This window comes from Dryobates pubescens, chromosome 36 (genome assembly GCF_014839835.1).
Source record: "Dryobates pubescens isolate bDryPub1 chromosome 36, bDryPub1.pri, whole genome shotgun sequence".
NCBI lineage: Eukaryota > Metazoa > Chordata > Aves > Piciformes > Picidae > Dryobates > Dryobates pubescens.
In genome coordinates this window covers 2,427,263-2,443,520 of record NC_071647.1, presented here as the reverse complement: position 1 = coordinate 2,443,520, position 16,258 = coordinate 2,427,263, and the positions used below count along the sequence as shown (strand labels likewise).

The following is a 16,258-nucleotide window of genomic DNA, read 5'->3' as shown; positions in this document are numbered from 1 at the left end:
TTCACAGAGCTGCTGAAGCTGCAGGCTCCTGGAGTTCTGCAAGAGCTGATCTTCCTCAGAGAGGCTGAAAAGAATCCAGCGGCACACGGAGGGCATTGCCTTCCCCCGCAGGGCACAGCAGGGGGCTTCTGCCCCCTGCTTTCAGAACAAAGAGAACCACTGGAAGCTCTCTCACCGCCATCAAGGAGCCTGCAACTGGGTTAAGCAGGTGGGAAGATGTTGAAAAGGCAACTGGGAGAGGGGTCCAGGGTAAATGTGCAACTTTGTGCTTAGCTTTCTCCTCCAAGCTCCCCTCCAAAAGAATCATTGAAAAAAATAAAGGGGAGGAAGCTTTTTATCCACCAAAATCTCTACTGCTCCAAGCAATCAGCACCAGGCTCAGGGACCTGGCCATGTCACCTTCCACCCCAAGTTCCACCCCAAACACATCTTGGAGACAATGGCACTGGCAGCCAGCAGGCACCTCACCTCTGCTCACAGTTTCCCCAGTCCAAAAGCAGCTCTGAACTGTTCAACTTTCCTCCTGCTCCTGGCTCAGCCAAGTTTGGCAAAGGAATTTTGTCACTCCCAAGATGTTCACCTCTGGAGATCTTCACCCAGAAAAGAGCCTTATAGCTAGGAGCTGCTCCTTCCTCTCTAGTGGTTCAGTTTGCTGGAGCAAGGTCGAGGTGGGGAGGGAGGAGGGAGGAAGGAGGAAGGAAAACTCTCAAACTGTTACATTGAATTAAAAAAAGAAACACCCAAAACAGGTGGAGAGCAGAAAGTACTTCAGGGACCAAAGCAGCTCTGTTCAGAGCAGCCAGGATAAAGCATTGCCAGGATGCTAAATTCAAATCAACACTGGAAAAAATAAAGCTAACACACAAGGTAGGCTGAATTTAGGTCCTTCCCCCATCTCTGACTGATGATTTCCTGGTCCCTCCCTTCCCCCACAACACCAAGATGAAGAAACCTGCAGTCAACTGAGGGCTTTTCCTGCCCTCTCCACTTCTTTCATCTGCCCCTTTGCACCCAAAGTCTCAGCAAGCCAAAGTCCCCCAGGGCTCGAGTAAAGCTTTCAAGAAAGGAGCCCAGATTCCACCACTGCCCTTTTCTCTTTGGTCTGTCTAGAACAGTGTCTAGAAGAAAGCCATCAGGGTAGGTGGGCTCCACAGAGAGGCTCCATCTCTCCCAACCCACACTGGGGCACACACAACACACACACACACACTAGGTTCTGCCATACCCTGGGACCCCTCAAAGCTCTCCCACAGCTCCACGTTCAGCGCAGGCCCCAGGGAAGGGCTCCCACTGACTTGGGAACAGAAAAGCTGTCAAGAGGATTCTCAGGCTGGATCTCATTCTTTAATCAAATGGAGGGGGGGGGGGGGGGGGGGGTGGTAAAATAACCAACAAAAAAAAAAAAGGTAAAACCCAACAAAACAAACCAAAACAAACCCTCCCCCCCCCCCAAAATCAAAATGAAACAAACCAAAAGGACAACAACCAGCGTTGGTGTTTCCAAAACATAACCTGATGCCACATGCTCCAGCTGGTCTAGCATAGGAAGTACCTTTTGAAGAGTAGACTGTCACAAGCTTGGCTTTTTGTCTAGCAGGAAGTCTTCTCATTCAGCATCATCCACCAGAGCAGCACAAGGAGACAGAAGAGAACCCTGCCAGTTTCCTCCACTCTGGGCATTGGTTTGGTTGTTGAGTCTGTCAGGGGTACTCTAGAGCGTGAAGACAGAAGATTCCCCCCACGGCTTGGCCTCTCCCACTCGTGAATGTGGCTTCTAAGCTTTAGAGCAACCTTGAGTGTCTGTCTCTGTCTCAGAGGAGCTGCTCTCAGAGTCTATTTCTGTGTTCTCCTGCTGGTGTTTCTCTTGCACCTTCTGCCGAATCCCTTGCAAGCGCACTAATAGGGACTGGTAGTCGAAGTGGCCTCGCTTCTCACCAAAGGGATCCTGCAAGACAAGCAGGGAGAGGCCTTCAGTTCCCACAGAGAAGCCATCAGGTTGGAAAAGACCTCAGAGATCATCAAGTGCAACCTGTCACCCAGCACCTCACTACTACTACTAATCCATGGCACCAAGTATCACAGTATCAGTATCACCAAGGTTGGAAGAGACCTCAAAGATCATCGAGTCCAACCTGGCACCACAGACCTCATGATCATGGCACCAAGTGCCACATCCCATCCCTTTTTGAACACCTCCAGGGATGGAGACTCCAGCACCTCCCTGGGCAGCACATTCCAATGGCCAACAACTCCCTCTGGGAAGAACTTTCTCCTCACCTTCAGCCTAAACCACCCCTGGCACAGCTTGAGACTGTGTCCTCTTGTTCTGGTGCTGCTTGCCTGGGAGAAGAGACCAACCCCCAGCTGGCTCCAACCTCCCTTCAGGGAGTTGGAGAGAGCAAGAAGGTCTCCCCTGAGCCTCCTCTTCTGCAGGCTAAGCAACCCCAGCTCCCTCAGCCTCTCCTCCCAGGGCTGTGCTCCAGACCCCTCCCCAGCTTTGTTGCCCTTCTCTGGACACCTTCAAGTCTCTCAATGTCCTTCTTAAATTGAGAGGTCCAGAACTGGACACAGGACTCAAGGTGTGGCCTGACCACTGCTGAGTACAGGGCACAATGACTTCCTTGCTCCTGCTGGCCACACTGTTCCTGATGCAGGCCAGGATGCCCTTGGCCTTCTTGGCCACCTGGGCACACTGCTGGCTCATGTTCTGCTGCTGTCCACCAGTGCCCCCAGGAACCTCTCTGCCTGGCTGCTCTCAGCCACTCTGCCCCCACCCTGTAGCACTGCCTGGGGTTGTTGTGACCAAAGTGCAGCACCCAGCACTTGGACTTGTTGAATGCCATCCTGTTGGACTCTGCCCAGAAGCTCATTCTCCCTCCTGGCAAGAGGCAGAAAGGCAAAAGCTGCACAGCAGATGGGCAACAAATGGGCAAAGACTTCAGGGTTAATTCCCACCTCATGGTGGAGAAGGCTCTTAGCTTCCTTCCCCCTGTGGGGGCAGAGGGTGAAGACTGAGGAGAATTTCTCTTTGGAGGCTCTGGCAAACCCAAGCCAACTTCTAAAGCAGATGAAAGGCCAAGCAGACATGGGGTTGGATTTCTACTGCCAGCCTTGAGGAAGTAAAACCATTGGCCAAGAGTTGGTCTCAGGACTACAGCTGGGAAGCAGAAGAAAGATTACAAGTGGAAAGTCTGCAAAACCCAGAGGCCAAAGACTTGACCACCAGAGTTTGTCCCACTGAAACTGTCACTGTCACCACTTTAAATCAAGATTTAAATCAAACCATTTACATCACCTGAGATGCAACCAAGCCAGAGGCAGAAAGAGTGGAGGCTATTTAGTATTTGCTGCTTTTATCCCCATCCCAGGTTGAAGACACATTGCCAGGGCTCTGTGAGGTGGTGGTGGAGTTTACACTGCCCTGTCTGGTTTCAGCACCCAAAAGAGGCTTTCCAGTACCTGAAAGGGGGCTACAAGAAAGCTGGGAAGGGATTTTTTACCAGGGCTTGTAGTGATAGGATGAGAGGGAACAGATTGAAGCTTGAGGAAGGCAGATTGAGGCTGGAGATTAGGAAGAAATTCTTTCCAGTGAGGGTGGGGAGGCACTGGCACAGGTTGCCCAGGGAGGCTGTGGATGTCCCCTCCCCAGAGGTGTTCAAGGCCAGGCTGGATGAGGCCTTGACCAAGCTGGGCTGGTGGGAGATGTCCCTGCCCATGGCAGGGGGTTGGAACTGTATGAGCTTTCATCTCCTTTCCAACCCAGAACTGTTCTGTGAGTCTCTGAATCTTTGGTAGAAGCCACCATGTGGCCCTGGAGTCAACAAGGCAGCACACCTGGCAAACACTCCACTGATACTGAGCCTGGAGTGACCTCATTTTAAAGAGGATGATGAGAACAAGCCCCCAGGTCTCCAGCACCTGTGCTCATGCCTCCTGCACAAGTGAGCAGAAAGCCAAGCAGAGCAAGCCCCTGCCTCTGGGAACTCAGCACACCCCAGGGACCTTCACAAACCCTGCAGAAAGCAACTGAGCCCTGGCTCCTGGGAGGAGAAAGGAGTGGGCCACAACTGCCCATCCTCTAATGCCACCAAACTTCACTAGAGAGCCCTCAGTCCTGCCCTCCCTGCAGCTGGAAGTCAGGCACAGATCTTCCTTATGGGAATCTCTCACTCCAGATACCAAGTCTCCAGCTTTGGGAATGCCATCAGTTTATGAATGACACAGGCAGGAGAAAAAGGCCTCAGAGACACAAGGATCATTAAATCAACCACCTCCAGCTTTTCTCAGCAGTGGAATTTCTCAATGAGTCAGACAAGAGGTGGCTGAGGTGGGAGGAAGAAACATCTGTTCCCATGCAAACAGCTTGGTAATCTATTCTTTCAAGTCTGCTCTCCCCCAGAAACAAGCTCCTGGATGTGTCTGCTGTATTGTCACTGCTCCCTCAATCCCATCCTCCCCCAGGAACTTTTGACTCAGCTCCTTTCAACCTCATGTGACACAGCAAGGAGCCAGGCACTGATGATGCCCCTGTGCTGAAGCCACACATTGAATCCTGGGTTCAGTTTTGGACCCTTCACTCCAAGGACATTTAGCAGGTCCAGAAAAGGGCAATGAAGCTGGTGAGGGGTCTGGAGAACAGGGATGCTGAGGAGCAGTTGAGAGAACTGGGGGAGTTCAGCCTGGAGGAGGCTGAGGGGAGACTTCAATGCTCTCTACAGCTCCCTGGAAGGAGGTAGGAGTGAGGTGGGGGCTGTGCTCTTCTCCCTAGGTGATAGGACAAGAGGAAATGTCTTGAAACTGTGCCAGGGGAGGCTTAGGTTGAAGATTAGGAACATTTTTCTTTCCTGCAAGAGTGGTCAGGGATTGGCACAGGCTGCCCAGGGAGGTGGTGGAGTCACCATCCCTGGAGGTGTTCAAGAAAGGTGTGGCCATGGCACTTGGGGCCATGGCTTGGGGGCCATGGTGGCATTAAGTTGATGGTTGGATTTAACCTTAGAGGTCTTTGCCAACCCAATCCATTCTTTGAATCCATGAATCCAGGTCCACTTCATGTACCTCTAAGTGCTGCACACTGTCACTAAGCACATGCCCTCATCTAGACAAGAAGGTTCTCTGCCACCCACCTGCATGGTCTGTCCTTGTAGATAAAGTCTCTCTTTACACACCCCCTCATAGAAGTCGTAGTATTCCATGAAGGATTTCTCCATCACACCCCTGAACACAAGGAGAGAGCAAACAGTCACCACCAAATGAGTGCCACAAGTCTCACACCACCCAGGGTCACCTCCTCCCACTGACCAGGTTTGCCCAGGGAGGCTGTGGATGCTCCCTCCCTGAAGGTGTTCAAGGCCAGGCTGGATGAGGCCTTGAGCAACCTGATCTAGTGGGAGCCCATGGCAGGGGGGGCTGGAACTGGATGATCTTCAAGTTGCCTTCCAAACCAAACCATTCTGTGTGTCTATGAACTCCAGTTTAAGGACACCCACAGAGGGTGACCTAAACAACTAAGAGGGGACAGCAAGGGAAGACACAGAGCAAAACGAGCTCCAGCATCACTGCAGCTGAAGAGCTGCTGCACACTGCTTCCACAACAGCTGGGGCCCCTCCCTCCAAGAGCTTGGGGGTTTTTTTTGCCCCCCAGAGGACAAGGAACATTTATTCTGAGACACAAGCTGGAGGATGCAGCCATTGTGCACATCCACACAGCCTCTGCCAGGGCACAGCTCCTGGGCACCACGCAGATGCAGCCACCCGCTTCAGGGGACACAAAACGACCCTTGGCCGCACCAGGAGCTCAGGAACAGCAGGCAGAGAAGATTCTCCTCCCTCCACACCCCTTCTTTTTTATGCTCCCTGCTTTCTGATGCTTCCCCCCCATGCCTGTTTTCCATACCTCAATGGCTCAGGACAGGGACACTTCCCTTCCAGCATGTCACACACCGCTACTCGGATGGTCTCGTGCCGAATGCACTCGTTGTAGTTCTTGCTGTCCCCAGGGTGCCTCTCCTGGAAAGAGAATTTGGGCCACTGAGTCCACATGACTGCAGTGGCTCTTCACCTCTTCCTCCTGGGCCTGATGAATTTCACTGGTGCATGAAGCCACCGTGGCTTTGGTCAGCTCTGGGTACACTGAGCTGATTTACACTGCCGCTGAGAAGGTTTCACATCTCCAGGGCTTTGGACTCACACAGGTCAGCTGCTCAAGGTTAGCTCACAAGCCTGCCTCTCCCTGAGATGCTGAAGGCCAGGAAAAGCTGAGCAGTTGGGCTCCTGGGTGACAACACAGCCCAGGGAGATGATTTCATGTCTGTCTTGCATGACTCCTGAAGAGCCATTCCGTCTCCTGTGCCTTGCATGCAGATGTGACAGGGATGGGACTTCACAATGGCCTGAGGTCTTTCAGCTTGAGGAGGGGAGATTTAGGCTGGACATGAGCAAGAAATCCCTTCCAGTGAGAGTGGGGAGACACAGAAATAGGTTGCCCAGGAAGGCTGGGGATGTCCCCTCGCTGGAGGTGTTCAAGGCCAGGCTGGATGAGGCCTTGAGGAACCTGATGTGTAAGGGTGTAAGGGAGGTGTCCCTGCCCATGGCAGGGGGTTGGAACTGGATGATCTTTAAGGTCCTTTCCAGCCCAAACCATTCTGTGATTGTGTTACCTTACACACACCTGAACTCAGCTCAGAGCTGGCTTCTGACTCCCTCTCAAGCTCTGACTAGAGGCAGAGCAAGCTGGAAAAGAGTCAAGTGACACAACCTACTTTTGTCCCCACTCCCACAGTGAGGAGCAGCTGAAGGAACTGGGGTTGTTTAGTCTGGAGAAAAAGAGGTTGAGGGGAGACCTCATTGCTCTCTACAACTCCCTGAAAGGAGGTGGGAGTGAGATGGGGCTTGGTCTCTTCTCACTGGTAACAAGTGACAGGAGGAAATGGCCTCGAGGTGCACCAGGGGAGGGTTAGGTTGGACATCAGAACAAATGTCTTCACTCAAAAGGTTCCCAAAGACTGGAACAGGCTGCCCAGGGAAGTGGTTGAATCCCCATCCCTGAAGGTGTTTCAAAGAGGCAGAGATGTGGTGCTGAGGGCCATGGTTTAGCAGCAGCCTTGGCAGGTTGGCCTGGATGATCCTGGAAAAGTCTTTTCCAACCAAAACCAATTCCGTGGGCTATGCCAGGAGGAGCAAGAGACAAAGAGCTGCAGAAGCAGAGCTGAGCCATGCCAAGGTCTCACCTGCTCAAAGCCAGGTTCATTGTGATAGGGGTTCTCAGTCATCAGGGACTGGATGGAGATGAGGACTGAAGAGATACTCTGTGCTGGGCTCCATGCAGGCCCGGTCCAGGTGCTGAGGCATCGAAACAGAAAAGCATCAAATAAACACCACAGGACTGCTTGGGTGAGCACCATCCCTCCAACCACCACAGCTCAGGAAGCCTGGGAAAGCACAACTCCACCTCACAGAAACCAGACAGGAAGAGAAACAGCTGCTGCAGATACAAAAAGCACTGGACACCGAGGAAGTTCCCAAGGTCAAAGTCATCTATTCTCTATTCTCTCCACCGAAGGAGCGCTTGAGTAACACAAAAGAGGCTGGGAAACAACACAGAGCATCACACGTCAGCTGAGGGGGAAAATAACACTGCTGAGTGTTTGCAGGCAACTTTAAAGCTGTGGTTACCTCCTCACGCTGCAGCCTGGAGCTACACAAGCTGCCAGGACTACCAGAAGTCAAGCCCCAACAGCTCTCAGGAACTGAAAGCTGGTTTTCAGATTGCTGCTGCTGCTGCTGCAGCCACTCAGCACAAGGACTGCCCCTGAAAGCACCAAGGGATGCTCTGCCACAGTGGTAAAACACTGGAACAGGCTGCCCAGGGATGTGGTTGGAGCCCCCAGCCCTGGAGGCATTCAAGATCCAACTGGAAGTGGCTCTGGGCAGCCTGATCTAGCTGGGAGGTGTCCCTGCTGAGTGCAAGGGGGGTTAAACAAGATGCCCTTGGAGGGGTCCCTTCCAACCTGATGCAACCTGTGTGAACAAGTTGCCCACTTCATACACACAGAGCAACAAAACCCCAACAACCCTTGCACAGAACCAGCAAGAAGCAGGGAAAAAAAGAAGCTGTTTGTGCTGCTTGCCTTTAATATCCTAGCTCCAGATACAGCCCTGCCTCCCTGTGAGCTGAGCAAGGATGTGCTGACCCACATATACTCCTGCTAAACCCTTCCCCTGGCAGCTCCCTCTGTCTTCCCCATCTCTGCTAAGGCTGAGGCTCTTTCTTCCCTCTTCAATAATTCAGCTGCCCTGATGGGGCTGCAACTGCAGGAGCAAGAAGGCAGCTGGTGTGGGAGCTGCTGGGCACTCAGACCCCTGAGACACGGACATGCCCTGCACACCCCAGCGCTCTGCAGGCATCAGCATCCAGCTCACTGGACCAGGAAGGCTCTGGTGCCAAGGAAGATGCTTCCCAGCACACTGAATCTCTCTGCCAGGCCTAAACCAGCACCTAGCAGCTGATGAGCATCAGCTGCTTGGAGCAGCATTGGTGTAAGCAGCACAGGCACAGCACTGCTGGAATCAGCTGCTTGGAGCAGCATTGGTGTAAGTAGCACAGGCAGAGTGCTGCTGGTATCAACTCCTTGGAGCAGCATTGGTGTAAGCAGCACAGGCACAGTGCTTCTGGTATCAACTCCTTGGAGCAGCATTGGTGTAAGTAGCACAGGCACAGTGCTGCTGGTATCAACTCCTTGGAGCAGCATTGGTGTAAGTAGCACAGGCAGAGTGCTGCTGGTATCAGCTGCTTGGAGCAGCATTGGTGTAAGTAGCACAGGCACAGTGCTGCTGGTATCAACTCCTTGGAGCAGCATTGGTGTAAGTAGCACAGGCAGAGTGCTGCTGGTATCAGCTGCTTGGAGCAGCATTGGTGTAAGTAGCACAGGCACAGTGCTGCTGGTATCAACTCCTTGGAGCAACGTTGGTGTAAGCAGCACAGGCAGAGTGCTGCTGGTATCAGCTGCTTGGAGCAGCATTGGTGTAAGCAGCACAGGCACAGCACTGCTGGAATCAGCTGCTTGGAGCAGCATTGGTGTAAGCAGCACAGGCACAGCACTGCTGGAATCAGCTGCTTGGAGCAGCATTGGTGTAAGCAGCACAGGCACAGCACTGCTGGTATCAGCTGCTTGGAGCAGCATTGGTGTAAGCAGCACAGGCACAGCACTGCTGGAATCAGCTGCTTGGAGCAGCATTGGTGTAAGCAGCACAGGCACAGCACTGCTGGAATCAGCTGCTTGGAGCAGCATTGGTACAAGCAGCACAGGCACAGCACTCCTGAAACCACCCCACCACATCAGTGCTCGGACTCCTGCTTGCTTGAACAACTCCATGGAACAATTCAAGCTATCACTGCCCCTTCCTCACCTGCCTGCTGCTGTTCCTACCCCCCTGCAGCAGAAGGAACCACCTACTAACACCCCCATGGCCCCAGCCCAGAGGCCCAGCCAAAACCTTTCTTTCCTGGCAGCTGAAACTGTCACAGCTGAGGCTGTCCCACCACAGCCAGGGTACCATGAGAGCTGTTCAGCCAAGCAGGACTTTCCCATGTTGACCTCAAGCAGGAGGAGAAGCAACATTTGGAGCAGTGGAGCCTGTTTGAACAGGCAGCACAGGAGCAGCACTTGTAAATCATTACACCCACTGCTCAGTCCCACTTAATACACGGAGGTGGAAGCCCAGAGCAGCCAAATGGCTCTCTCAAGGAAGTTCTTAGTGGCTTTTCATTTTGATGTATTTCTTTTGCAAGCTCCACACAGAGAGAGGAAATTAAAACCACAAAAGCCTACATTGAAATAACATTTAAGGATCAGGCTGCAAAGCACAACAGCAGAAGCAGCAAAGTGCTTGGTCACAGGCTTTGGAAGGGGAAGTAGGAGACAAATGGCAGCAGGAGAAGAGTGTGCCAGGGGAGGGTTAGATTGGGTATCAGGAACAATTTCTTCCCTGCAAGAGTGGTCAGGCTTTGGAAGAGGCTGCCCAGGGAGGTGGTGGAGTCCCCATGTGTGAAGGTGTTCAAAAAAATGTGTGGCCATGGCACCTGGGGCCATGGTTTAGTAGTGGCCGTGGGGGTGCTGGGCTGCTGGTTGGACTGGATGATCTTGGGAGGACTTTTCCAGCTGAAACAATTGTGTGATAGTGGCAGCACCTACTGAGCTTTGTGCTTCCTCCTGCTCTGCTCTCAGGTGCTTTCAGAGACAAGTTTGTGCTACACAGAATCACAGAATGTTAAGGGGTTGGAAGGGACCTCCAGAGGTCATCCAGTCTGACCCAAGCAGGATCACCTAGAGCAGGTCACACAGAAACACATCCAGGTGGCTTTTGAATGTCTCCAGAGTGGAAGACTCCAAAACCTCTCTGTGCAGCCTGCTCCAGGGCTCCAGCAGCCTCACCATACAGAAGAGCCTCCTGATGTTGAGGTGGAACCTCCTGGGTTCTACTCCCTGCTCTCTTTGCTGCTTCCAACCTGTGCTCCCCCTGCTCTCTTCTCAGCTGCTTCCAACCTGTGCTCCCCCTGCTCTCTTCTCAGCTGCTTCCAAAGACTCAACTTCAGCAGAGGAATTGGTTCTGCTTTATGACCCTGACTCCACACACAACTTCCCAGAAGCATCAAGGTGCATCCAAGCACATCTGAGGGGCAGGGTGGGGGCGGGCACGATGAGGGCACCAAGCACTGAGAAGGATGCAGGAGGCAGCACACAGCCTGCAGCCACCTCCTTGATCTTTTGTTGCCTTCCCCCATCAAAAGAGCCAAGGCCTCCTGCTTACCCTAGGATACTCAGGCAGACTTTCCCATTGCGGTAGAAGTTGGGGTTAAACCTCACTGTGTTATTTCCCGTTGTCATCAGTTTGACCCTGGGTGGGTGGATGGGATAATCTGGAGGACAGCGAAACAGGAACAAGAAGAAACCCCCTTCATAAGGCGTGTCAAATGGGCCTGTGATCAATGCATGAATCTGCAAAACAAAAGCCCATCCTGCGCACCACTTCGAGACTCCGCGGCACCCCCCTCCCCCCTCCCCCCAGTCCTCCACAGAGCCAGCCCCGAGGCAAGGAAACCTCCACCCAGGCAGCAGCCAGAGGCAGCGTCCTCCCCAAGCGCGCACACACACACACCATGTGCAGGTCATGCTCAACCCTCCCCATCCTCCTCCTCCTCCTCCCTTCTTCAGGCAGAGCTGCTGCTGCACATTTCTCTCCCCCCCCCCCCCGAACGCTGCTTGTTTTTCTCCCCTCTGAATATTTCTTTCTCCCTTCCCCATTCCTCTCCTTCCCCACATCTCCCTCTCCCTCCCTTCCCCATATTTCTCCCCTTTCCCTTCCCCACACCTCCCTCCCCTCCCCATACTTCTCCCCATCTCTCCCCATACTTCTCCCTCCCTTCCCCCCATACTTCTTCCCCCCTCCCCCCATACTTCTCCCCCCTCCCCCCATACTTCTCCCCCCTCCCCCCATACTTCTCCCCCTTCCCCCCATATTCCTCCTCCCTTCCCCCCATATTCCTCCCCCCTTCCCCCCATATTCCTCCCCCCTTCCCCTCATATTCCTCCCCCCTTCCCCCTCCCCATATTCCTCCCCCTTCCCCATCTCTCCCTCTCTCTCTCCCTTCCCCACGTCTCTCTCCCCCCTCCCCTCTGCCACACTCAATGTGCAAAGCAGGTTTCCAACATCAAGGTTTGGCCAGAGTCCACAACAGCTGCCTCCCATCTAGCTCTACCACAGTCCAAACCGGGCTGAATCACAATTCAGCTGGTGGGCTCTGCTCAAAAACCAAAACAACAAACCCTTCCTCTGCACCCCCCCCCCCCCCCCCAAAACAAAACCCCAACCCAAACTTCTCTGAAGTCAGAGTTCAAATATGAACAAAATTAAAATCAAATCTAATTTTAGAAAGAAAAAGAATTTTAGAGATCAGAATTTCTGCCCAAACTGAAACATTCCTTTCATTTTATGGCCTCCTGCTGATTTTGCTCTTATTGAAACCAATCATTCCATCTCCCCTGCCAGGATCTGAAATTAAGATCCCATTCTCTCCATGCTAATTACCCTCCAAGAGCCCAGTGGTAGAGCAGGGAATCTATTCCCCTTGGGCTGTTAGGGAAGTTGACTCCCCAAGAGATCTGAGCAGCCTCCTGTAAGGATCCCCCCCCCCAGAAGCCTCAGCACTGGTGCTCTCTGCACCCTTCCTCCCCTTGAAGGGCATTTGGGCACTTGGGAGGCTCCCAGCTGAACTCCCAACAGAGCTGCAGCGAGGAGTTGCCTGTGGCAGAGATCTTTCCCCCTTTAGTGCCACCCCCAAAAACCCAGGGCCCCTAAATCAGGCAGGAGCTCACATTTAAGGGAGTCCTTTGGCAGGGGGGTTGTGGAGAAGTGTGCAGCAGAGGTTAAATAAACAAAGCAGACACCTCCCACCCACACACACAGAGCTCTGGGGACACAGCACAGAGCAGGTGACATTGGCTGGAGGAAGGGCAGCAAAGGAATACCAGAGGAAGAGCACAGCTGGAGCAACATCTGCCTCCCAGCTCACTGCATTCTGTCATAATGGGAAATTCCCAGTCCTGGAGAACCCTGAGAGCCAGGAGAGGCCACAGCCAAGTCTGCACACCTAGGGAGGAGGTCTGCTGGAGGCATCGCGGTGGCAGAGGCTGCGTGGGCCAGACCTGGTAGCGACAAGAACCCAAGAGGGCAGCTCCCCAGCGGGGCAGGGTTAGGATGCAGGGACACATCTCCACCAGCAGCCAACAATTAACCATCCCCAGTTTCCACAGGTGGGTTGCAGACACTCCCAGCACTGCTTGTGGTTAACAGGGGAGCCTCTCAGGCAGGCTGGAGATGAGCTTTCCATGCAGCTCTCTCTTCTTCGAGCTGCTCCTCCAGTGATGGTTTTGAAGTATCAAGTAGAGTGAAAGGAGCTGGATAAGCACCCAACCAGCTCAGAGAGCTACTAGAGCAGACTTGGCTTTATCTGTGGCAGCCTCTCAGATCCAGTTTCCTCAAAAGCCTCCTCCCATTTTACAGGCAGCTCAATGTCACCAAGCAAACTGCAGCCTCATTATGCTCTCGTGCAAGGCTCCCTCTGACTCCTCTCCAAACATGCAGGGAACGCTCTGCTTGGGCAAACCCTCACAGCAGCCATCTGCAGCAACATCCAGAGAAGCAGGAAAAGTGGAACCAGCTCCAAATCTCCTCTTACCTTGGTCATGTCGTGGGGATCAGGCACAACAAACATTCCCGGGGGCGGCTCCTTGTAAATGGACATGATATCCCTGAACAAAGGAAACAGGAATTAGCCATCATCTCCCTGGGGCTCATCAGCCCTCCAGCAAGGAAGGTTCTAGAGGAGAAATCCCTGCACAGATGCAAAGGGAAGCACTTTCAAGATGGAAATGATCAATCCAGACTGGAGGTAAGGTGGGATTTCTCAGCAGGGAGGGTGGGGAGGCACTGGGACAGGTTGCCCAGGGAGGTTGTGGATGCCCCCGCTTCCAGGAGGTGTTCAAGGCCAGGCCAAATGGGGCCTCGAGCAACCTGAGCTAGTGGAAGGTGTCCTTGCTCATGGCAGGGGGGGTTGGAACTGGCTGATCTTGGAGGTCCTTTCCAAGCCAAACCATTCTGTGAACTCATGAACTCATACAGAGCTAAGCCATCTTTCTTTTGCCTCTGACTGTTTCCTGGCTGACCTCTTTCAACTTATCCCCCAAGAGACTGGGGGCATTTCAAGAGCACAGACAGCACTCGATGAACCCACCAGACCAAGCCCATCCTAACTGCTTCAGATTTTCACTGAATGGTTTGGGTTGGAAGGGACCTTCAAGATCATCCTGCTCTGAGCCCCTGCCATGGGCAGGGACACCTCCCACCAGCCCAGGCTGCTCAAAGCCTCATCCAATAGTTTCACCACAGATTGGCTCAAACTCCAACCACAAACTTCCCTGGAGGCAGCTGTTTAAAAGGATCCCTCAGGTGGGTTTTGTTGTGTAAAAGATGCCTGCCCACCCCCTGCTTTCCTCCTTCACACTCAGACCATTCACAGGACCTTTATTTGTACAACCCCAGCCAGTTGTTGTCTCCAAACACACCATGACTCAAACTGCCTTTGAGAACTTAACTGCTCTGACAAATTGAGGTTTAATCAGTGGGTTCAAGAGTAGTTAGGCTGCACCTACACACACAGACTGGCTCACAACGGGCTGCTTTCCTTTGGAATGTGGACTAAACGAATGGAAAAGCAACAAATCACCTACAGCTGGTTACAGATAACCTGAACAGCACCTTTCAGCACCAAAAAAACACCTCCCTCCCATAATCAGAGCTACACCAAACTGCCAAGACAAGCTCACAGATTGCATGGGGTTGGAAGAGAGCTCATCTTGTCCAACCCCCCTGCAGTCAGCAGGGACATCTCCAACTAGATCAAGATGCTGAGGGCCACACCGAGTCTGATCTTGAATGTCTCCAGGGATAGAGCCTCAACCACACCCCTGGGCAACCTGTTCCAGTACTTTCCCACTCTCACCACGAAGAACTTCCTCCTGCTGTCCAGCCCTGCTCCAGTTTCAAACCGCTGCCTCTTGTCCTGTCACTACATGCCCTTGGGAACAGCCCTTCCCCAGCCTTTCTGCAGGTCCCTTCCAGATATTGAAATGCAGCCAGAAGGTCTCCCTGCAGCCTTCTCTTTTCCAGGCTGAACAACCCCAATTCTATCAGCCTGCCTTGGGAAGCAACCTGAGTTCAGAGAGGTTTCAGGGTGGGAAACAAGGGAGAGCAACAGGAGTGCCTTGCTCTCCTGCCTCCTGTTATGAAGTCAACACTGTTGGCTTTTGGATGATTGGAAGGTGCCCAAATATCTGGTGCCATCTTTGCAAGACATTATACAAGCCCTAGAACATGGATGAGCAAGAGCCTGGCAGGCAGTGATACTTGCTCTGAAAGGAAGAGGAAGGACTTGTTGAAACAGTGCCAAGCAGGTCTAACAATACAAGCTCATACTGCTCAAAATATCAAAGGCTAATGACAAGGCAGCTTTAACCCAGATGAGCCTTGAAAGAGTCAGAGCCACCAAACGGGTGGGCATGGGCAGGAAAGGAGGATGGCTACAGGCAGGTTTGGCAGAAACATCAGAACTCGATCACTGATGGAGATTTGAGAAGCCTGCTCCCCCCTCCAGCCAGCCATCCCAAGGGCAGGATGAGAGCCGTGCAGCAAGGAGCTCTGCTGCCAAGCAGCTCTACATGGGTGGTACGGGAGTCCACAGCTCCAGGGCAGGCAAGCCAAGCACCTGGGCAAGGAGAATCCCAGGGCACAGTGAGGTCCGGGGTCTGCCCACACGACAGCATCAGGACGCTGGGAGGGACCGAGGACTGTCCCCAGACTCAAACCTAAGTCTCCATTGCCGTTGGTGAGGAAATGGTGAGGCCCAGGGGACCGTTGCCGTCTCGGGGGTACCGAGGACGAACCAAACCTCTGTGCTGCGTTATGAGCCCGGGCAGTACCCCCCCAACAGACACCGGGGCAGGGAGAAGGGGGCTCCCCGGTCTCCAGCTGGCTAGGCCCGGGAGAAGCCCCATGAGGCCAAGCAGAACGGAGTACCGGAGCCACCCCCCCCCCCCCCCCCAGGCGGTTAACGGCAGCCGGCAGCGCCCGGGCCGTGCTCTCACCGTTTGATCCGCAGAAGGCAGGCCGGGCTGGGCCGCTCGCTGTCCCAGTCCCCGCTGACCGTGGGGTCCCAGAAGGCGGAGTGCGTAAGGAGCGCGGCCCCCGCAGCCGCCGCCGCTGCCGCGATGGGGGCGCCGCCGCTCCCCGGGGCGACGCCAGCGCCGGGCGTCGCAGCGCCGAAACCCGCCGCCGCCCACAGCTCGGCGGGGATGAAGACACCGGGACTCCCCGCGCCGCCTCCCGGGCTGGACGAGGAGGAGCCGCCGCCGCTTCCCGCCGCCGCCGCTGCCGCCGCCAGCACAGCGGCGGGGGCCGCTTCCTCAGCGGCCGGACTCTCCGCCATTCCGCGCCCGGCCTCAGGGTACGCCGCTTCCGGGACTCCGCACCAACGAGCCCGCCGGCCAGAGCGGCCTCCGCCGCGCTCCTACACCACCGAGCGGCGGCCAGAGCGACACCTCCCCCGCGCCCCCCTCCCACCCCCGGCGCAAACTCCCCCCAGACACCATAGAGTCGTTGCCCCCCCTCCCCGAATTACGCCAGAGCGGCCCCTCTCAGAGACACG

The 16,258-nt window shown here is 54.2% G+C and overlaps 1 protein-coding gene across 1 annotated transcript; it reads right to left on the bottom strand.

Moving 5' to 3' along the window:
* Window positions 1-1,449: 1,449 nt before the first annotated feature.
* UBE2Z (ubiquitin conjugating enzyme E2 Z) lies at window positions 1,450-16,083 on the bottom strand. The gene is made up of 7 exons (XM_054176985.1): window positions 15,699-16,083; window positions 13,235-13,307; window positions 10,807-10,994; window positions 7,227-7,338; window positions 5,894-6,006; window positions 5,124-5,214; window positions 1,450-1,945 (listed from the first exon to the last, which is right to left on the bottom strand). The coding sequence occupies exons 1-7, from the start codon at window positions 16,037-16,039 to the stop codon at window positions 1,775-1,777; spliced, it is 1,089 nt and encodes a 362-aa protein (XP_054032960.1). The 5' UTR covers window positions 16,040-16,083; the 3' UTR covers window positions 1,450-1,774.
* Window positions 16,084-16,258: the final 175 nt, after the last annotated feature.

Bases quoted from the DNA above. Each gene is read 5' to 3' on its own strand.
- UBE2Z (XM_054176985.1), bottom strand. From the start codon at position 16,039: ATGGCGGAGAGTCCGGCCGCTGAGGAAGCGGCCCCCGCCGCTGTGCTG. The intron at 10,995-13,234 runs GTAAGAGGAGAT...TTTGTTTTGCAG, and splicing joins ATCCCCACGACATGACCAAG to ATTCATGCATTGATCACAGG. The intron at 7,339-10,806 runs GTAAGCAGGAGG...TCGATGCCTCAG, and splicing joins GTCTGCCTGAGTATCCTAGG to CACCTGGACCGGGCCTGCAT.